The sequence below is a fragment of the Psammomys obesus genome, unplaced genomic scaffold (genome assembly GCF_907164565.1).
Source record: "Psammomys obesus unplaced genomic scaffold, mPsaObe1.curated_primary_1811, whole genome shotgun sequence".
NCBI classification, from domain to species: Eukaryota; Metazoa; Chordata; class Mammalia; order Rodentia; family Muridae; genus Psammomys; species Psammomys obesus.
This window is the reverse complement of record NW_026596064.1, coordinates 23,533,010-23,555,835: the sequence shown is the minus strand read 5'-3', so window position 1 is coordinate 23,555,835 and position 22,826 is coordinate 23,533,010. Positions and strand designations below refer to the sequence as shown.

The 22,826-nt window shown below is 40.4% G+C and overlaps 1 protein-coding gene across 5 annotated transcripts in view; it reads left to right on the top strand.

The window, feature by feature from the left end:
- Window positions 1–2,024: 2,024 nt before the first annotated feature.
- Window positions 2,025–22,826, top strand: part of LOC129689771 (OX-2 membrane glycoprotein) — a 35,511-nt gene continuing 14,709 nt past the window's right edge. For 2 of the 5 annotated variants that reach the window (XM_055625183.1, XM_055625185.1), the window contains exons 1-5: window positions 2,025–3,533; window positions 8,907–8,988; window positions 10,980–11,306; window positions 13,268–13,540; window positions 15,053–15,160. In XM_055625183.1, coding sequence (XP_055481158.1) covers window positions 3,522–3,533; window positions 8,907–8,988; window positions 10,980–11,306; window positions 13,268–13,540; window positions 15,053–15,160 — 802 coding nt within the window. In that variant the 5' untranslated portion in view covers window positions 2,025–3,521. Of the gene's footprint in view, window positions 3,534–8,906; window positions 8,989–10,979; window positions 11,307–13,267; window positions 13,541–15,052; window positions 15,197–22,826 lie in introns of those variants that run through there. The other 3 variants (XM_055625184.1, XM_055625187.1, XM_055625186.1) reach the window with 3 other exon arrangements.

Sequence of the window (22,826 nt, the reverse complement as noted above, 5' to 3'; positions counted from 1 at the left end):
TATTTGGGGTCACTCATATATACTATCATATCATCTGCAAATAGTGATACTTTGACTTCTTCCTTTCTGATTTATGTCCTCTTGATCTCCTTCAGTTTGTCTTGCTGCTCTAGCTAGGACTTCAAGTACTATATTGAAGAGATAAGAAGAACGTGGTCAGCCTTGCCTTGTCCCTGATTTTAGTGGGATTAATTTAAGTTTTTCTCCGTTTAGTTTGATGTTGGCTATAGGCTTGCTGTATATTGTCTTTACTGTGTTTAGGTATGTGCCTTGTATCTCTGATCTCTCCAAGACTTTAAACATGAATGGATGTTAGATTTTGTCAAATGCTTTTTCAGCAACTAAAGAGATGATCAGTGGTTTTTCTCCTTCAATTTGTTTATATTGATAGATTTCCATAAATTGAACCACCCCTGCATGCCTGGAATGAAGCATGCTTGGTCTTGGTAGATGATATCTTTTATGCATGCTTGGATTCAGTTTTCAAGTACATTATTGAGTATTTTGGCATCAATGTTCATAAGAGAGATAGGTCTGAAATTCTTGGGGTTTTTTGTTGAGTCTTTGTGTGGTTTAGATATCAAGGTGACTGTGGCTTCATAGAATGAGTTTGGAGTGTTCCTTCTGTTTCTATATTGTTAAATAATTTGAAGAGAATTGGAGTTAGAGCTTCTTTGAAGGTCTGGTAGAATTCTGCGCTGAAACCATCTGGCCCTGGGCTTATTTTTTGGTAGGGCGACTTTTGATGACTGCTTCTATTTCCTTGGGGGCTATCGGACTATTCAATCTCTTTATATGATCTTGACGTAATTTTGGAAAATGGAATCTATCAAGAAAATTGTCCATTTCATTTAGATTTTCAAATTTTTGGGTGTATAGGCTTTTGTAGTAAGACCTAATGATTGTTTGGATTTCTTCAGTGTCTGTTATTATGTCCCCATTTTCGTTTCTGATCTTGCTGATTTGGATAGTGTCTCTCTGCCTTTTAGTTAGTTTGGCTAAGGGTTTGTCTATCTTGTTGATTTTCTCAAAGAACCAGCTTCTGGTTTTGTTGATTCTTTGAATTGTTTTCTTTGTTTCTAATTCATTGATTTCAGCTCTGTGTTTGATTATATCCAATCTTCTACTTCTCTTGGGTGTGTCTGCTTCTTCTTCCTCCTTCCCTAACCCCCAAGGCTTTCAGGTGTGCCCTTAAGTTGCTTGTATGAGATGTCTCCAAATTCTTTCTGGAGGCACTTAGTGCTACCAATTTTCCTCTTAGCATCACTTTCATCGTGTCCCATAAGTTTGGGTAAATTGTGCCTTCATTTTCATTGAATTTTAGAAATTTCTTTTGTCATTTCTTCCCTGACCCAGCTGTCACTGAGTATAGAGTTGTTTAGTTTCCATGTATATGTAGGCTTTTTGTTATTCCTGTTTTTGTTGAGGCCTAGTTTTAGGACATGGTGGTCTGATAGGATACAAGGGATCATTTTGATCTTCTTGATCTGTTGAGGCTTGCTCTGTGCCCAACTATATAGTCAATTTTTGAGAAGGTTCCATGAGGTGCTGAAAAGAAGGTATACTCTTTTGAGTTTGGGTGAAAAGTTCTGTAGCCATCTATTATGTCCATTTGATTTAGCATCTCTGTAAAAGTGTCATTATTTCCCTACTTAGCTTCTGTCTAGATGATCTGTCCCTTGGTGAAGAGCTGGTTAGTTTTATGTCAACTTGACACAGCTAGAGTCACTGCAGAGGAGGGAGAAAATGCCTAAATAAGATTGTATTTTTAGCAGACTGTAGGGCATTTTCTTAATTAGTAATTGATGTGGGTAGTCCCAGTCCCTGTGTCAGGGAGTTCTGGGTTCCATAAAAAAGCAGGATGAGAAAGCCACAAAGAGCAAGCTAGTAAGTAGTTCCCATCCATGGCTTCTGCATCAGCTCCTTTTCTCCTTTCTGACCTTGCTTGAATTCCTGTCCTGACTTCTGTTACTGATAAGCTGTGATGTAGAAAAAAAAAAAAAAAAAAAAAAAAGCTTTTTTCTCCAACTTGCTTTTAAAAACCCTAAGACAAGATTCAAAGCCTTTTGATTGATTCTGATAGTTCGACATGCACATGGTCACCTCTCACAAATAATACTAATGCCAGATTTCTGAATTTACATGTAATATTTAAGCATGCCATTTCATAAATGCTGACTATTTAAGCATATTATTGTGTATAAGAAATGCCTTGTGATTATTTTTGAATTTTTATCATGAAAAAGTGATTTTTGGCTGGAAAAATGACATTCTTAGTTAACTGCTTATCTTGCCAGCATGAGGACTTGAGTTCTATCTCCAGAACCAGTATAAAAATGCCAGGCATAGCACTGTATGCTTGTAATCTCAGTGTGCTGGAGAGGTAGAGACAAGATTCCAACATACACTGAAGTCTATTGAGACACCTAGCTTCATGAACAGAACATCAACTGGATTCTTGGACTTCCATTCCTAGATAGCCACTGTTAGATGAGCTGGACCACAGCCTGTAAGCCTTACTTTCTGATCTCCATCTTTTTCCATGTAGGTTTTTTGAACTGTTTATTATTTGATATATGCAAATTTTACACAGTAATACACTAGGCACTATCGAGCTTTCCATACATCTTATAGCCTACACATGGGTTCATTTTTCCATTTATTAGAATATTTCTTTTGGAAATGTTTTCAGTTAGTCTTGACATCATATATATGGTTTCTTGTAGCCCAGGATGTCCCCAAACCTTCTACCTATCCAACCCACAGGTCATCAACTCACAGTGAGATTGACAGGGCTACTGTATAGTCTCTATTCTAAAAGCACTTTTGTGTTTTATTCTGTAGAGAGCCATAGTACACAATACTAATGGTTGGTTTGTTCCGAGTTAACCTGTAATCTAGGAATACTGAGAAGAATGCATGGCCAGCCCTGGTGCTTGTTACCTTCTGCTTCACAGACACGGTGAAGATGGACAGCAGAACTGATTATTACAAAGAGAAGATGGTAAAGTAAAAAGTACCATGACCTAAATTCCTATGACAAGACTGAGCAGAGGGTAAAAACTTAAATGATCGACTGTCCAGTTTCCCTTCTGCACACCATCTGGCTAAAGATGAGCTGGAAGTCAGATCTTTAGGGCGTAAATCCATTGCCTTCTCTGATCGCTGGTTCTCATGGATTAAGGGCGTAATTCCATTGCCTTCTCTGATCGCTGGTTCTCATGGATTAAGTGTTCAACTTCTGGATTTTGTCTATGTGCCAGAAAGCACAGGTAGCACAACTGAAGGTCTTTTTTTAAAAAAATAGTTATGTCTCTTTGATAGTTAAGAATCGGTTTCCACACTGGGTCACTGCCCGCCTCAACAGCGCCCTCTCTATAAAAGACGGAGCGACTAGGTGGGAGGTGGCTTGAGAGGCGTTTCACAGCGACTGAGCCTGAGGGGCTTTCTGCGATATACCCTCCACAGTGAAGAAGCTCAGACTCCAAGAAGCTGGTGTCTAGCTGCGGCCCGGAGCAACGATGGACAGTCTGGTGAGTGGAGTCGGAGAGGCAAAGGAGGGCAGGGCGGGCGATCACGAGAGCCCGCGGAGTCAGAGAGGGGAGCGCAAGAAGCTTTTCCTTGGAGGAAGAGTGACCAGGGCTTGGGACTCCCTAGGACGGCCGGGCCGGGAGAAAGCCCAGGAGCGGCTCCCATGGCGGCTCCCACGGACAGCTGGGCTCCTGGCTGCAGACCCCATTGCGAGGCAAACACGGCTGTGGTCCTTAACCCGCGGCTGGGATGCAGCCTAGTAATCCAGCTCCCTTTTAATTCTTGCTGCATTCCTGGCCCTAGCCTGGGAAGCTGGGAAGCGTCTATCTATCTACAAGTGCTGCAGCAACCTTCCTAAGAGGATTGCCAGCTCCGTGGTCTTGTTAAAAGCCAGGATATTTAGAGAGACCGACATTTTGAGTCTTCACACGACAGAAAATTTGAAAAAAAGGAAGGGTTGTCATACACCCTGTTCTCTATCCACGCACGAAACTGGTAGAATTGGGTGAAAATTTAAATGCAATTAAAACCGCGAGGTACTGATTTTCATAGGGCTGGCAAGACCACAGGCCACTGCGATTGCTTTACCCTTCTTAACAAAGGGGAGTGGTGGTCTGTGAGCTAGATGCTCTTAATCCTCAAAGGAGGAATTCCTTTCCTGTTTTACAAATGAACGGGTAGGGTGTGGTGGGGGGTGTCATTTTTTTCCAAGTTCTTGCGGCTGCAACGAAGATACTCATTCAGACCTAGAAAGAACAGGAAAATAAGATCTAAAAACCTAGCAGGTGTGTGTAGTTGTCGGGTAAGGCGCAGGCTGTAATGAACCTTCTTGGTGGGAATTACAGGAGGATTTCTTTGTCTTCATATTTGGACACTCTAGTTCATTCTTCATTAGTTAATCTTTTAGCATCGGTTACATTCTGCGCACTGGAATTTTTTTTTTTCTTGGAATTTTCACTTGTGATACCCCGCAGCATCGATTTGCTGTTTTTACAGCAGACCAGCCCCTAAGATCTTTTTTGCTACTTTAAAATTTCGAATATTTACATATGCACAATGAGATCTCTTGGGAGCACGACCCAAGACTAGGCAGGAAGCTCCTTCATATTTAATGTACATCTTGTATACAGAGCCTCGGATAATGTCACGATTGCACAGTTCCTCTTGGTGACCATCGCATGGGGCCAGGTGTGGCATTTTCCATGGTAACATCGTGTCAGTACTCAGAAGTTTCAGATATGGAAGAATTACCATTTTTAAATTTCCCACCTATGATTCATTTAACCCTGAGAGAGGTTAAATAATGTGTCTTACCTGATATATTTAGGATTCACCTTAGACTGGGGTCTGCCCTGGTTATCACACAGTAATTCCCATCCCCACGTCATCTCTCCGAGAAACAGAAAGCCTGGCACTGTTCTGCGTGGACCAGACGAGAATGTAAATACGTTTTTATGTGAATTTTTAACAGTTAAGTTTCTCTCTTGACTCCCTGCTCCCCAGTCTCGGCGTTGTTTTTCACCCTCCTCCCCAGGACACACTCCTCAGTCTTATGCTGTTTTTTCCTCTGGTCCTTAGACACAGTTATTTTTCACTACAGACGCCAGTTAGTCCCGCATTTTCTTATTACAGCCTTTGCTAGGGCCTGGGCTTCACTCTGAAAGAAAGGCATAATGGTCAAAATTAATGGTGTGAAATTAGCATGCCACAACCTGTACTGAGTCATAGCTGCAGAGCCAGAGAATGCATTTGGCCTGATTTGTCCAGCTTTTCTATATGCTAAGAAGTGATGGAGAATAGTCTCAACAATATGGAGAAAATTTTCCCGGAAGTCCAGGGCACTTCAGAGATAAAACCGTTTTTAGAAGGTGGTGCCTGTATGCATGAAAGGGGGGGAGGGGAAGCAGAGGTTGTATTGTGAAGGTTGCAGGCTTTTAGGGAGCTCATCGCTTTTAACTTTCTAATGGGTAGTGACTTTGTTGTGAACCTTAGACCAATTGAAGTCAAGAGAAGTCACAAGGTAGGCGTGGCATACTCATGGTACACTTCAGTATCCCCAACTTGTCGCTGCAAACAATACTTTGTACTAAGGATCACTCAGATGATGGAATTTTTAATTTCCTGTAGCCTTAAGGTTGTAAGGAAAATCCTACTATGCTATGCAGATGGGTATCAGAGCCTACACTTTTATGGTTCTCTGTGGGGTACAGGCAGAAAGTCTAAAATGCTGGGGCTCCCTAGGTGGAAGCACTCAAGGTATGGGGTTGCATAGAGATGGCCACAGGGACGAGACACTGTCTCTTCCAGGGTGTATATTCTGAAGATCACAAGGACTACCAGGACAAGGACTGTGATGGAAAGTGCCAGCTCATGCAAAGAGGAATTTAAGGAAGGTTCCTTTACTAACATATAAATATGTGAAAATATGTAAAATGAATTCATAGACTCGGGGTCTCTACCAGTCTCCAAAGCACCTGTCATAGCACCTCGCATAGATCAAATGCAAAAGGTAATGAAGGAAGTATTGTCAAAGGCCCAGTTAGATTATGCATGAAGGTGTTAACAATGAAACCTATTCTTCTGTACAAGCAATTATGCTAATAAAAAGAATTAAAGATACATTGAATTAGTAAGAGGACAAAATGCCCAGTGACATGAGCTGAGACTACTGGTACTAGAGGAAGGACCAAGGGTTCCACGTGGGAGGAGTTAGCATTTGAAGTGACTAAATATTTGGAAAGGGCAAGAGAGCCAGTGAGACACTCTTGTCTGAGAAAGAAAAGTCCCAGACGAAATGGCTCACACGATGAAAAGATGATGAATTTCCTGTCATTCATAAAGTTATTCATAAAGTTCTTAACCCATGCTATGTCATTTATTCTGTCAGTTGGGGATGATTTAGGCAGAAGGAAGATACAAATGAGCTAGAATACATGAGAGCTTGGCAATTTGAAGGTCAGCAAGGAAGACCTTGGTTTGCAAGGAGGAGACATAGGAATGTAAGGTCTGACAGAACCTCGGGAGGTGCTGGGCTCCAGGTAGTAGGAAACACAAAGCTAAGAATTCATGGAACACCAGGTGGAAACTTCTAGCCAACTTCATAATGGCTGTCAGATCACTTTCCTCGGGAAACCACTAAGTGTGGTCACCTTAACCTGATCAATCAGCAAGAGCTTGATAGTCCCACAATCATGGTTTTGAGATAGGAAGTATGAAATACTTTTACATTAGTGCCCAATTTCTAAAACCAACAGGCCAGGCGATGTGGTAGCATGGTTATGACTGTGGAGCTAGTGCTCCAGTGTGAGTCTTGCCTCTACTATTTCCTAGTCATGTTACCAAGGAAAGCTACTTAGCATCTCTCCTTCACATTCTTCATTGCACAAGTGTTGATATCAGCAGTGCCTTCCTCATAGGTTCCTGAAATTGGGTGAAGTAGTTGATCTCAAGTGCTAAGAACGGTGCCAGGTACATAATGTGTTCAATAAATGTTAGTTTTGTGATCATTAGCAGCTGATTCACCAAGAGCTAAGTAAAAATTAAAATAAATATTTATATATTTGTCTTGTATGTGTTTATTCCAGTCATTTATTCTTGTCTCTTGGTCTTTCAAACCAGATGGTCATGTACCTACTACATCAGAAGGCTGATATCACTGAAAGGCAGAGGAATTTTAGAAAATTTTCCGTAACAATGGCCTAGACATTCGTGCTTTAAAACCCCACATGCTGAAAAAGGAGGAAAAAGTTCATTCCAGTAAGAATTGGTGAGGAGCTCCAAGGTAGCGGAAAAACCAGTTTTTCTGGCCCGAGAGAGCTAAGTGGTTTCCGGCCCAAGAGAGGGAGAGGACTGACTAGTATCTACAGCTATAGCCAGACAGCAGCTTGCACAAGAGGAAGGAGCAACTAGAACCTGTGCATGGGCCTTGAGCTCCAAAAGAAGACAGGCTGCAGTGTGACAGAGTGTCGCAGGCATTTAGAGAGAGCATTAATGAATTTCCTTGGCCAAGAAGAACCTAGGGTAGTTTACAAGAGCAAGAGAGAACTGCAGTTAGCCTTTGACTCTGTAACTGTACAAAGGGTGGCCTTGGTGACTAAGGGAAACACAGCTATCTTAGTGAACACAAGGGAGAAACATTTTTTGACCTTGTAATGAAAGGAGCTGTGGCTTGGTGTGCTGTAAGCCTTCGGAAGTTCCAGGAGTTCAGGTGCAATGCCGGAGATGGTGACCTTTATAGAGTGTTGGCGTGCTTGAAGGCTGAATGGGCCCTGAAGGTACAGCATTGACCGAAATGTTGTACCTCCAGTTGGAATGGCAACAAGAAACAAAAATGAAATTCAGTTAATTAAAATTATAGAGAAAATCGACATGTCTTACAATCCTTTAGCACAAAAAGAATAGAACTATGGCCACTGAGATAGTTTCACTGTGTTGAGGCACTTTCTGCACAAGACTGTTGACGTGAGTTGTTCTGGCGTAACCCACATAAAGGTGAAAGGAGAGAACCAAATCCACCGAGCTGTTCCTGACCTCTCCTGACCTCCACACATACAGTGCAGCATGTGAATTCCCCATCTACATCACACGCACGCACGCGCATACGTGCGCGCGCGCGCACACACACACACACACAGATAATAAGTTAGTTACAAACATAGAAATATAGGAAAGCATCCCATCTCCTACTTGTGTCCCTTAGAATGATACTTTAGGTCCAGTGAAACAATTCTGAGGCAACCATGAAGAGCAACTGATCTGAACACTCTGTCTCCTCATTTTACAGTGAGGAAATGCCCAGAATAACATTTTTTAAATAGTGCCAGGGATTGTCTTGAGGCAGAGATTCCCTAGCTGAGAACAAAAAATAAACCAATGAAGGAATAAACAAAGTTAATATTAGTACTGGCCTGTAAATATTGAAAAATAAAAGGTTGCGTTTTCAGGAGCGTCTGCCTCAGCAAAGCCCAAGATTGCAATGTTTCTGAAAAGTGTTTTCCTTTTGAGTTTTGTCCTTCTTATTAACAGCACTTGATTATTTGGAAAGGATATGCTGTCTGACATCTGTATTTTCTGTGTTTTTCTCTATTAACTTAAGGCAGTTTGGCCCAGGGAGCTGATGTGTTCAAGACTTTGCTCTCGACAGCTGTAGCTTTAAGAGCAAGACTCACTTTGCCAGAGCCATGACAGAACCACATTGTAGCTTTTCCCTCCCCACATCCTGAGTACTCTGTTATTTCTTCCATTTGTAGCCTTGGGTTCTGTTTCCACAAAACTCTGGTGGGTAAACACTGGACTCCACCCTTTCCTGGAAAAGGTAATAGAAGGGCTCTGTCCAAATGCAACCCCCATCTCTGTCCTTTGCTTTCTGTCTTCAGGTATTCAGGAGACCTTTCTGCCATCTCTCCACCTACAGCCTGATTTGGGGCATGGCAGCAGTAGCGCTGGGCACAGCTCAAGGTAAAGATGCTCAGTTCTTCACCCAGAGAGCCTCTGGGGTGAAGGCTGGCCACTCCTATGGGTATTAGCCTAGCCTACTCTTCTGCATGAATTACTAGAGCATGCCATCAGCCTTGGGACCGTGGGAGTGGTTCTTCCCGCTTTCCATATTTTTGTTTTTCAATGCAGCAGAACAATTTGGCATTCAGAGGCTATTCCAGTAGATAAACTAGATTTAAGAAAAACATCTCCTCCCTCGTGAAATATGATGTCAGTTTTTTTTCCCCCACAGATATGAGGGAAAATACTTGAAAAATAATTTCCTGAACTTAATTTTAAGGACCTGGGAAGATCTAGTTTACAGTATTGTAGATAAGAAACTGATATATTCTTCCTGGAAGACCTTCCTTAAAATTGAATAGTAAAAGGTAGAAAAATACTGTCACTCAGAGATTGTATTATCTCCTGTACAAAAACATGCTTGTTCCACTTTCTCTGAATTTTCTTATTTTTCTTGTCATTTCAAGAGAGGTCAGTGCTCACTTTCTGCTGGTTTGTTTGTCTATCATTTTATTACTTAGTTCCCTGCTGTTGTTTGGTTTGTGAAGGGGGAGCTTTGGAAACTGTCATCTATTCATTTTCAGTCTCTTTGGTTCTTAGTGAATAAAGTTGGTATTAAATCTGTCCATCAAAGAAATGCTTTATTGAGCTTTATAGACGCTGAGTGCATCATGTTCTGGTTAGGTTCTGTTAATTTATGAATCTTGCCATGAGTTCAGCTGTAATTAAAGTTAAAAAGGGATTGGGGGAAGTCCTGATTTTATAGTGTTGTAGATAATGTTGAGAAAGAGTAAATTTTTAAGGCCAATTTCAAGTTCAGTTTGAGAATATATTTTATGTGTGTTTTGAAAATATACATTCTCTCACTTAGCAATGTATATATCTGAGTAATATATATTCATACATATAAAACATAATACACATGTAAATCTAGTATATTCTAATCAAATATAAAAATAACTATAAGCATATTTTAATTTTTTCTATGCTATAATGCTTGAATTTTTGCCTTAATGATTTAAAATTATGGAACTGGAGATTTTAGGAGACATAGAAAACTCTATTAGGACTGTAGATTTATAAATTTCTATTGAGATCTCAGCAATGTTTACTTTATATGTCTCAGGGTTAGGTTGTCAGGTGCATGAGGTTTCATATGTTGTCTCAAATTGGATTGCTCCCCTTACCATTTTATAGATCTCCAGTTTTTTTCCATGTGAAAAGCACTAATGTTAGAATGCTTAAGTATATTCGTTGAGCTTTTCTTTAGTCCTTTGTGTAGATATACCCCTATATGTTACATTCTGGGAAGATGCCATGGCCTGGCCTTCTGGTCTACCAATTCCTCATTCAGTGGCAGCCGTTCTGCTCAACAGAACAGTTTGTTGAGAATTTTGTGTTTCCAGTTTTCAGATCTCTAATTTATACTGTTTACAATGTTGTTTTTTTCACTCACCCATAATCATGACAACATGCTTATTGACTTGTGATGCCTGGATTCATTTGTTCTGAGTTCTTGAGTGTGGCATTTATTACTACTCCTCTTTCACTGTGTCCCTTTTCTCAAAGGTTCGGTCATTTGCTATTGTTTATTTATTATTACATGGATGCTAGTACATTAAGTCACCTGTCATTGTATCAGTGGCCAGCATTGCAGAGAACTTATTGCCATAACATATAATGAAAACAGAGAGTATGTGGATTACCAGTTGAGTGCCAAAATCTTTTGATCATGATGAGTATATCAAGCCTCCCAGAGAATCATCCTATTTATCACTCCCCTTGTGTGGCTGTCCTTAGTCTCCTTTTCCAGAGCCTGATCCCTCAATGATGCTGTGTGTATGTGTGTATGCATATGTGTATGCATGTGTGTGTGCATGTGTGTATGCATGTATATGTATGTATGTATATAATAAGATTCTAAAATGGAAACGTTGTTTTTGATTCCATAGTGGAAGTGGTAACCCAGGACGAAAGAAAGCTGCTCCACACATCTGCATCCTTACGATGTTCTCTGAAAACATCCCAGGAACCCTTGATTGTGACATGGCAGAAGAAGAAAGCTGTGAGCCCAGAGAACATGATTACTTACAGCAAAACCCATGGGGTTGTGGTCCAGCCTGCCTATAGAGACAGAGTAAACATTACTGAGCTGGGACTCTGGAACACGAGCATCACCTTCTGGAACACCACAGTGGATGATGAGGGCTGCTACATGTGTCTCTTCAATACCTTTGGTTCTGGGAAGGTCTCGGGAACAGCTTGCCTCACCCTCTATGGTGAGAATCTCTGAGAATACATTTTTTTCTTTTTAGAAATACGATTTCCAAGAGCACTGGGAATGTGGTTATAGCGCCTGGATTTTCTGTTTCGTAAGGTTCACCAGAAGGCACTTAGCCTCTTGTGCCTGCTGTAGCTGTTAGTGCAGGATTTGGAGAACTCAAGGCACTGCACTAAGTTGTTTGGCTGGAACTGTCTTCTGTCTAGGGTCTTGCCATCAACAAAATTGAAGACAATGATGAGGGTGACAAGTTCACGGCAGTGATTTGCTTTCTGACTCGGCCTTTGGACAGCAAATGTGCAATTTGTTATTTGTCTCTAGAGCCCTTTACAATTTCTAAAGGAAGAGGCAGATTAGTCTAACCTGGAGCCAATATGATGTCTTTCTTATTTTAGTTCAAGGAAACTGTTTCAGGATTGCTAAGGGTAAAGCCAGAAGAGGCTTTTCATAAAGAATGGATGCCACTGGGAATATAATAGGATTCAAAGCATTCTTTAAACATCCCACAGGTTTGCTGGTGTGATGAGATTATTTTCTCTTCATTGATGCACGACTGTGATGGAGAATTAGGAGATGGGACAAAAGATGGGACTCCCTCTTTAGGAGGGAGAGGACAGAGGCAGGGAAGAGACGTTACAAATATTGACACTTTTAAGCGTGCTAACAGCATTGTCCATGGGAAAGGAAGGGATCCACTACTTAAGTGGGAAATGCGATGGATTCAGAGATCTTCTACTCACACTCTAATGGACCCTCTCAATATTATGTCAGGATTTCTTCTTGATTTTCACTCCTGAGTCTGTTTCCCTTACTCACTTTCTTCCTTTTACCCCTTATCCCTTCCTCTTATCTTCTTTTTGCTTCTCATCTCATATTTTCTCACTTCTGCACATTTTTTTTTCTCTAGTTTTCTTCTCCTCCTCATTCTCCCTCCACACCCAAACTGGAAATCCTGTTCCCACCAACAGTGAATGGCCCTTTCCATCAAACCTTACAACTTGCATTTAAGCCATTCTTTGATACCCCCATAGACTATGATACGTAATCTAAACTCGTAAATCATACTCATTTTTCCTTACTGTTATCTCTCCTAGCACTTACTGGTGCTTGGAATTTGGGCACTCATTTACAGATCCACCCCCCAGCTACCAAAGTCTATCTGTCTCTTGAACCTCCAAGCACAAAAAAGCTTTCACTCCCTACTGGCTTCTAATTAACTAACGGGCTTCAAAGCCAGCCTCGGAAGGATTAGTTTATACAGGTTGGCAGAACTAAGGTCTACATTCCAACAGAAATGAAATCATTAGCTGGGGAGGCCTGTGCAAAGAGAACAGGCTGCAACTGGTGGGGAAATTATATGTTTTTATTCTGAACATTTTTTTTTCAACTTTGTCAGGTGATCCCCGAGTCACTTCCAACGGTCACTCTCTGATGTTCCTAGCTATGGACTCTGAGTTTCCAGCTTGCATTTTGAGTATGCCTCCTAACTAAGCACTTTGGTGGAGGAAGTCCCCTACCTGCCTCATTCAGCTTTTTGCAGAAAATGGCCTTTTCTCTAAACAGCAGGCAGTGGGAACTGTGCCCTGTCCGGTGCTTCTCATAGGTACAGAGTATCCATACAGAGGTGCTGATTAGGGGGTACTGTCAGATGATTTCTGAGAAACATAACAGAAAAGATTGCTCGCAGAAAAGACACAGAATAATCAGGCTTACACTGTATGGAGGAGAAAAATATAATTTCATGTCTTCTTGTATCTTCATCTAACCAGCTAGAGACAAATGACAGACATGGCACCTCTCATTAGAGGTTTGAACTCACTGGAAGAGCTGGGAGTGGGGGAGGTTCGTCATCTCATCTGTCTAGCTCCCATTGTCTTTGCCTCAGCCCTGTGAGGAAATGCAGAACCCAGGCGAGGTGCCTAACTGATGGCAGGCCATGTGCTTTTTCTTTTGTCCCAGTACAGCCCATAGTATCCCTTCACTACAACTATTTTGAAGACCACCTAAACATCACTTGCTCTGCGACTGCCCGCCCAGCCCCTGCCATCTCCTGGAAGGGCACTGGGTCAGGAATTGAGAACAGTACTGAGACTCACTACCATTCAAACGGGACTACATCTGTCACCAGCATCCTCCGGGTTAAAGACCCCAAGAATCAGGTTGGGAAGGAAGTGATCTGCCAGGTTTTGTACCTGGGGACTGTGACTGACTACAAGCAGACTCTGGACAAAGGTAAGAGAGACAAGGGAGACTGTGGTGCATCTATGTTTGTGCACCCGGAACATGATAATGTTCTTCAGAGACTCTCGACTGCTCAGCAAAGGCTATGATTAGAGAGAGTGTGGAGTAAGGGTAGAAAGAGCTTGAGGGAGCAAATACAGCAAGTTTTACTGTAGTCTCCCCACCAACAGAAGATGCATAAAGCTGCAGAGAGTATAAACGCTATATTTTACACATACACATACACCTACAAGTTCCTATAATTAAGTTGGCTTTCTAATTAGGCATGGTTTGAGATCAAATAGCAAATACCAATTAAGAAAACACAACCACAGAAAGCTGCTTAAATTAACATTTGTATTTAGAATTCCTTTATGCAAAAAAAAAAAAAATCGAATATAAACATGAGATACAAAAACCAACCGATCTGAAAATTAAGGCAGCTCCTTCATGGCTAACCAGAGGGCCTCCAGGAAGTAGTTCCTACAGACGTGTCCGGCTGGGCTTCCCCAAAGCCTCAAGGCCAGATAGAAACTGGGTATTTAGATAAATTTTGGTCTAAAAGCATTGCATGCTACATTTGGACCTTCGTGGAGTAAGCCCCAGGATCAGCCAAGGACAAGAGTAAATGTCCCTGTAAAGCGAGAACCTGAAAAGAAAAATAAGTACTTTTCCAGGAATTCTGAGTTTGAACTTACACAACATAAAATGTTTTTTATTGTTTGTATAGCATTTGTTTATTCCCTGAATATTTACAAGCCAAAAGTCCCATACACAGCTATAGAAGCCTTGGAAATGAGAAGAGGCCGAAGGCTCTCAGCTCAGTTGTAACAGTTTGCAATAGATTGCTTAGTAATGAGACCATCGATTGGAAGAAATGCTTCCAGTGGTTGACATCACAAGAATTATGATTTTATTTTTCTTTCTAATTCCCAGTATATTTAATTTTTTAAACAAACATGTTACCTTGGTGTAACCTAAGAATATGAGTTTTGGAGGTAAAAAGATTTGACTAATCCTTGGCTAGTATATTTTCCACCCTGGCATTGAGCTCAGTTAGTTTCCTCAGTTAGGAGTGGTTTCATTTTTAAGTCTGTTAGCTATTAATAACTTTTTCTTTTTGTTTTTTGAGACGGAGTTTCTCTGTATAGCCGTGGCTGTCCTGGACTCACTTTATTAGACCAGGCTGGCCTCAAACTCACAGAGATCCTGGGATTAAAGGCCTGCACCACCAAGCATGGCTGATATTAATAACATTTAACTTCTGGAATTCGCGAAGCTCTTACTATATGTAACTGCAAAAAAAAAAAAGAAAAAGAAAATGCTGGCTGTTACTTATACCTAAATGTTCTACAAGTCCTATGAGGTCATGAGTATAGATGTAACTAGGTATGTACTTAGGGATAATTTTAGATGAGAGCTCAGTTGTCATAAAAATTCATCACAATTGTTGCTTTATCACTTTTTGCCTTAGCAGCCTCCTCTTCTGATTCCCCTTTCCCTCTCTCCCATCTAAACCCACAGGATTTTGGTTTTCAGTTCCATTGTTGCTAAGCATTGTTTCTCTGGTAATTCTTCTGGTCTTGATCTCAATCTTATTATACTGGAAACGCCACCGAAGTCAGGAGCGAGGTGAGTCATCACAGGGGATGCAAAGAATGAAATAAGGTAAATATCCCATTCTTTATAGTAATTTGTGGTTTGTTTGCATATGTAAATAAAGGAGGCCACCACTGTTATTTTTATTGTTTATACAGTACATAAGGGCTGATTCTGTTTAAAAAAGCTACAAAGCTTCCTTTCTTGTAAGTGGACATTTCTGCTTTTCATTTTATAGGATATTTTAAAGGTGATTTCAGAAGTTAAGAGTAAGAGCTCTTAGAAAGAAAATAGGAAAATATTGATTGGATCACAGTGGGATTTTGGGGAAATCAAATAGAGAAATCTGGCACCCACACAGGGACCTCTCCACCTGTTAATAAGGCCAATCTTGTCTCTACAGCAACCGACAAGCCGTCTGACCAATTAAAAGACTGTGAGCTTGCCCAATGCCATCTCATCAGATAGCACTTTCTACACTCCACTTTCATGAAGCCTCAAACACTGTCAACACACAAGTGATTCACATTTGTAGTTGTTACTTGTGTTAGTCTTCATGCTTTTCCAGGCTGGGAATTTCTCTTTAGCCCTCACCTCACCAACATTTGCCGCAGTATCACTCAGGCATATCTATCCATCTCTCTCTCTCTCTCTCTCTCTCTCTCTCTATCTACATATCACATATATGGCTATATAAAATATGTATTGCTCAATAAATGTTCATTTATTAGTTGAGTGACCAGATGGAGTGAGTATGAATACATTTTAAAGGTAATTTCCAAATTCTTTTCCTCTTATTGTAACTAGGTACCTTATGAATGCAGGCCAAGTCTTAGACAATGTAAGGCATCAGAAAATAAGATTGCTCCTAAAACAAGAGAAGTTAGCTATAGTTCAAAAAAGAATTTTATTTATTCATTTGTTTGTTTTCTGAAGCCTGTGCACAACTTACTGAGCAAAAAGCTGCAATTTTGTTGTTTTAAAATGGGAATTTCCAAGGGTGAAGGGGTAATATGGGAGTTTCTTCCATCTCAGATAACTAAACTTCAGGGTCAGAGTATAAAATAAATGCTGGTATTAAGTGTTATTTTAGAATTTGATTTAAAATTTCCCTCAAATTCTACCTTATTTTCCTTTCCTTTTTGTTTCATGTGCTAATTCTCATGTCCTCACAACACTTTGACCTTATCTTGCCTAAACCATATAAACAACATATTAATTCACTGAATTTACAAAATAAGCAATGAGCCTTCAATGTCAGTGACCCTTTTAAGAAAGTAGATGCAAGGTCTTGTTCTGTCAGACGATCTCATGGCTATCAACATAAGCCGTAGAACACAAGGCCCTCCCTATAGTGTCAAATGCAGAAATATCTTTGATTCTATCTAATCCAAACATTTCAGTTTCTCAGTTAGGTAATGGGAGCCAGAAGGGAAGCCAGCCTCCTTCTCCAAGGTCACAGTCAGTTCTTATAAGCAGGTTAGAACTAGAAGACCACTTTCCCCACCATACCCCTGACTGGAAAGGAGCTACTTCTTATCAGTTGCAATCATTGTAAAGGATTTGAATTCTTACTAAGAGTTATACTTAAGTCCAGGATACATTTCGCTAGACAAGGATATTTGCAAATTAATAGTTCTCTATTCATTAAGCAAGTGTTAGATTTTCTGAGGAATAGATTTGCTAAATGCCGAAAAGAGGCAGCTTATGGCTATGCTCAACTTTTGCCTCACTTAAAAAAAAAAAGAAGAAAAAATCCTAGTCATTTGAACCTGTGAACACTGAGATTACCATTTGTTGGCAAATGTTGGCATGACGTATGGCCACATCAGTAAATTTCTCTGAATGTTCATATTTTGAGTAAGTTGATTAAAAATGATTTCAGAACTTTAACAACCACAGGATTTGATTTTGTATGTTTAAGGCTATTAAAAACAAGTGTCAATTATGTTGGAAGCTTAATTGCTCAGAGCCAAGGAAATGCTGGTTTATAAAGAGCCAAATTTTATGCTATGTAGAAAATTGTGAGAAAGAGAAAAAAGTCAAAGAATATGACATTTCTCTCTTCTAAGTTAATGCAGCAGGTACATGGCTCTGCATTTGCCTTTCATCCCTACCACCCTTACCAGTCCTCTCTCACTTTTTCTTCCTCTCATTTTTTGAGCTCAAAAACCTTTTATGAATTAAATTTTTCTGAGCTTAGTGATCTAAAAAAATCCATTCTGTGAACATGCAAGAAGAAATAAGAAAGTGGAAGAGTGTGTGTGTGTGTATGCGCACGTGAGTGCGTGCATGTGTGCTTTGCAGGAAGGTAAGAAGAAAGATGAATGGTGCTCGTCCTAACCGAATCTGAACAGACTCATCTCCATGGAGCACTCAGTCGCCTGTAAAAGTGTGTTCAGTGCAGGGATGGCTAAGATCAAAAACTCAAGTGACAACACATGCTGGAGAGGTTGTGGAGAAAGGGGAACCCTCCTCCATTGCTGGTGGGAATGTAAACTTGTACAACCACTTTGGAAATCAATTTGGTGCTTTCTCAGATAATTACGAATAGTGCTTCCTCAACATCCAGCCATACCACTCCTAGGCCTATATCCAAAAGATGCTCAAGTACACAACAAGGACATTTGCTCAACCATGTTTGTAGCAGCTTTATTTGTAATAGCCAGAACCGGAAAACAACCCAGATGTCAGTTGAGGAGTGGATACAGAAATTGTGGTACTTTTACACAATGGAATACTACTCAGCAATTAAAAACAAGGAAATTATGAAATTTTCAGGCAAATTGTGGGACCTAGAAACAATCATCCTGAGTGAGGTATCCCAAACCCAAAAGCAGAAAGACACACATGGTATGTACTCACTTTTATAGACCTGTAAGATAGGATAAACATACTGAAATCTATACACCTAAAGAAGATAAACAAGAAAGAGGACCCAGGGTAAGATGATCAATTCCCACTTAGAAAGACAAAGGGGATGGACATTGGATGTAGGAGCAAATAAATAACAGGACAGGAGCCTACCACAGAGGGCCTCTGAAAGACTCTACCTAGCAGTGTATCAAAGCAGATATTAAGACTTATAACCAAACCTTAGGCAGAGTGCAGGGAATCATAAAAAAAAGGGGGGGGGGGAATTAATATGACCAGGAAAGGACAGGAGCTCCACAAGGACCAAATATATCTGGATACAGGGGTCTTTTATGAGACTGTTTCTCCAAACAAGAACCATGTGTGGATGTAACCTAGAACCTCTGCTCAGATGTAGCCCTTGGTAGCTCAGTATCCAAGTGAGTACCCTAGTAAGGGGAACAGGGACTATTTCTGACATGAATTCAATGCGGGCTCTTTGACCTCCTCCCCTCTCCCCCGAAGAAGGAGCAGCCCTGCTAGGCCACAGAGGAGGACTTTACAGCCAGTCCTGAAGATACTTGATAAAACAGGGTCAGATGAAAGGGGAGGAGGTCCTCCCCAATCAGTGGACTTGGAAAAAGCCAGGGAGGAGATGAGGGAGGTAGAGTGGGATTGGAAGGGAAAGAGGGAGCGTGATACAGCAGGGATACAAAGTTAACAAACTGTAAAAACAAAAACAAACAAAAAACCAATAATTCATTAAAAAAAATTGTTCAGTGCAGTCAATATTTGTTTCCTAAATTATCAAGACAAAACTTCGTTTAGATCCCAAACACAATTCATGCCCACAAAAGTGCAAACAAAATTTACTTTTGCCCAAGGGGGGAATCTGTAGTAACTGCTATTGTCTTTGCATAGAGGTCAGCCTCCCCTAACTCCTCTTGCAGTTCTGTGCAGTTCAGGACAGTGTTCTGTGCTCTTTTCTGCTCTGCATGTGCTCTGGAGGAAGATGGGATAGTTATCAGGCCGTTCTCTACACCACTCCTAGCAGGATCATCACAGTTATTTCCCTTCCATCTCCACTTAGGAGACTGAGAAGCCTTTAAAGACTATACTTGCTTTGTTTTTGTTTCTGTGAAACCAGTATTTTTGAACCAGTATTATTGAAATAGAAAGCAAGAAATAATCCAAAGTTTCCTAGGGAAATTTTCTACCACCCCATAGTCATTCTTTCTAGTAACATCGATAATGTCATAAGTTCATATCTTCTCCATGTAAAACAATGAAAGTAAATTTGAGGCTGAGAATAAGCCAGGCCGCAGAGGAAGACAATGCAGCCACTCCTGATGAGACCTAACAGACTAGGATCAGAAAGAAGGAAAAGAAGACCTCCCCTACCAGTGGACTTGGGGAGGGGCATGCTTGGAGTAAGAGGAGGAAGGGAGAGATTGGGAGGGGAGGAGGGAGGGAACTACAGGGGAGATACAAAGTAAATAAAGTGTAATCAATAAAAAAAATTTTTTTTAAAAGCTTGCATTTCTCAAAAGTCACCTACCAGTTATTATGTGTTTCCCAGAAACAATGAATGAAACTTTGGTTCTCGTTGGGAGCAGATCAATGTAGCTCTTTGTTTTGAGTAGCTAAGCTATTATCTTTGCTTTGGTTTGATTGATTCAAGACAGGGTTAGAAATGAAAGAACACAGACAATCACATGAGACATACATTTTAGACTTCACTTTTGCTCCAAGTGCTAGCTAATTCATAAAAAAGTATGTTTTTTGGCCACATAATATTTATATTTATCTTGATTTCCCTTACATCCTAGTAACCTGAGTTGTGGGTGGGCTTTTGTCAACATACAGTGATCATATTAATAATTTCTTATTTCCTGGGTAAGAGTATACACCTATTTATTTATTTATTTATTTATTTATTTATTTTTCTTTTTTCTTTTTTTATATTAATTACACTTTATTCACTTTGTATCCTCCCATAAGCTCCTCCCTCCTCCTCTCTCGATCCCACCCTCCCTCCCCTTTCTTCACGCATACCCTCCCCAAGTCCACCGATAGGGGAGGTCCTCCTCTCCTTCCTTCTGATCTTAGTCTATCAGATCTCATCAGGAGTGGCTGCATTGTCATCTTCTGTGGCCTGGTAAGGCTGCTCCCCACTTAGGGGGAGGTGATCAAAGAGCAGGCCAATCAGTTCATGTCAGAGGCAGTCCCTCTTCCCATTACTATGTAACCCACTTGGACACTAAACTGCCATGGGCTACATCTGTGCAGGGATTATAGGTTATCTCCATGAATGGTACTTGGTTGGAGTATGAGTCTCTGGGAAGACCCCTGTGTTCAAATTTCTTGTTCTGTTGCTCTCCTTGTGGAGTTCCTGACCTCTCCATATCTTATTATTTCCCACTTCTTTCATAAGATTCCATGTACTTTGCCCATCAGTTGGCCATAAGTCTCAGCGTCTGCTTTGACAGTCTGCAGGGCAGAACCTTTCAGAGGCCCTCTGTGGTGGGTTTCTAGCTTGTTTCCTGTTTTCTTCTTCTTCTGATGTCCATCCTCTTTGCCTTTCGGGATGGGGATTGAGCATTTTAGTCAGGGCCCTCTCTCTTGATTAGTTTCTTTAGATGTACAGATTTTAGTAGGTTTATCCTATATTACATGTCTATATGAGTGAGTATATACCGTGTGTGTCTTTCTGCTTCTGGGACAGCTCACTTGGGATGATCCTTTCCAGGTCCCAACATTTACCTGGCATACACCTATTTAAAGCTCACCATTATGTCAAGGAGAAAAGATATTCAGTGAACAATTTGTGGTGATGAAATTCATGCTTGGTTGAGAAGATAATCCAAAGAACATTTATTACTGAAGTGGTTAGAATCTTAGTTGTTAAATAATTAAACTAACAACCTCCAGATGAAAGGACTGGGTGAGTGAGAATCCTACCCATCCCAGAATCTTCATAGTCCTGGGAAGGGGTATGATGCTCTAGATGAGTGTAGCAATGGGGAACCTTTAATGAACTATTCAGGTTGCATTGCTGTGAAAGATGTTGTACTCCAAGCCTTTATGAAAAATAATGTACATTTTTTGTGTGTGTAAAGATGTCACACATTATTCTAAGATGACATGACATAATATGATCACCAATTTCCTGGCCACCAGGCTGGGTTTTCTTGCATGGAACTATTCTTTGCTATTTTCCAAAATCTTAAAAATCTCTTGGCATAAATGGCCCAAATGTTGAGTTTCACTCTATAGCAAGAACATCTCCAGGAGTGAAAATATTGCATTCCTCTGCATAGCAACTAAATAGCGGCTTAGTTCTCTTAGTTCTTAGAACATCCATCTCCTTGGCTGTTTGGCCATGGTTTTTTTTTTGTTTTTTTTTTTGGTTTTTTTTGTTTTTTGTTTTTTTTTTTAAGAGATCACCTGTCCACGTTAATGTCATTTATTAAGACAAATTAGTGAAATACCAAGGATTAGAAAATATTTAAGTAATCAGTATTTAATAGTACTGATTACTATTTAAGTAATCAGTAATCCTCTAATGTCATTTTCACTTTGAATTTTAGCTTATGTCCTTTCCCCCCTATCTATTGTTAGCTGTGTTTTTTGGAACTTCCATGCCCCTCACCTGTGAAGTCTACACTCTGAAGCCTGGCTGAGCTTAATCCAGTTTCAATCCTTATTATCAGGGAAGCCAAATTTATGTTATCCAAATTGTAAGAGGTTGAGTTACTTTACAAAAGTATATAAATGGTTTAGCCAAGAAAGATAAATACTATGTTTCCTATTATTTCTTTATCAAATTATCACAGACTTAGTGGTTTACACCACAAATATTCATTTGTCTACAGTTCTTTAGGTATGAAATACAATGTAGGAATCATTGGGCTAAAATCAAGGGGCCTTCAAGCTATTTTCCTTTCTTCAGGTACTAAAAGAGAAACCATTTCCTCTGTTTATCCAGATGTTTCAGATTAACCTTTTTTCCCCTCTCATTTCTATCTACAGAACTAGTGGTTCTAGTGATGCTAGTGATGGCTACTTACGTCATTCTCAAACTGAGTTTCTCACTATATCTCCTGCCTTCCTCTTACCCTCATAAAGACGTGTGGTTACAGGAGGGTTATCTATATCTCTTAGCCCTTAGCCCTTAGCTCTTAGCCCTTACTCTTCTATGTAAGGTATCACCTTCCCACTTTCCTGAAATTAGGATAGGGACGGTATAGGACACCCTTGCTATGCTACCACAAATGGAAAGGCAGGCCGGTGTAAGCGGAAAGGCAGCCGTTGCCTGGCCTCCACATATAGGCATCCAAAACCTATAATTCCTTGGCCTCATCATTGTTCAAGGCAATGCTGTTAGAAAGAACAACAAAACATTGTCAGACCCTCTGATTACGTCACTGTAGCTTTCTCGTGCAAGCTTCAGCTTCTTCCAACAAAGCAAAACTTTGTTTTCAGTATTTTTCAAAATTGTATTTTGTGTCTCAAGTCTTTAACAGAAAAATTTGGAACTTCTGCTTTCTATTCTTTATTAATCATAACTAACTGTGACATTGCCAACATTGGTTCTTTTAATTGAAACTTCAGTTCTTACATACTTCCTGCTTCTCTCTACTCAGACACCCCTCACAACAGCAAGTATCGCTGACTTTCCCTGATATCTTAGTCCTACGTAAGTCCACTTGGCTTCTCTGTGAGAGCAAAGTGAAATATTACACTTAGCACTGTACATCATGATATCAGACAGGACAAAACTGGTCTTTGCCATCTATCACAGCTTAATAAGATGGAAGTTTCTAACTAGGCATGATGGTACTTG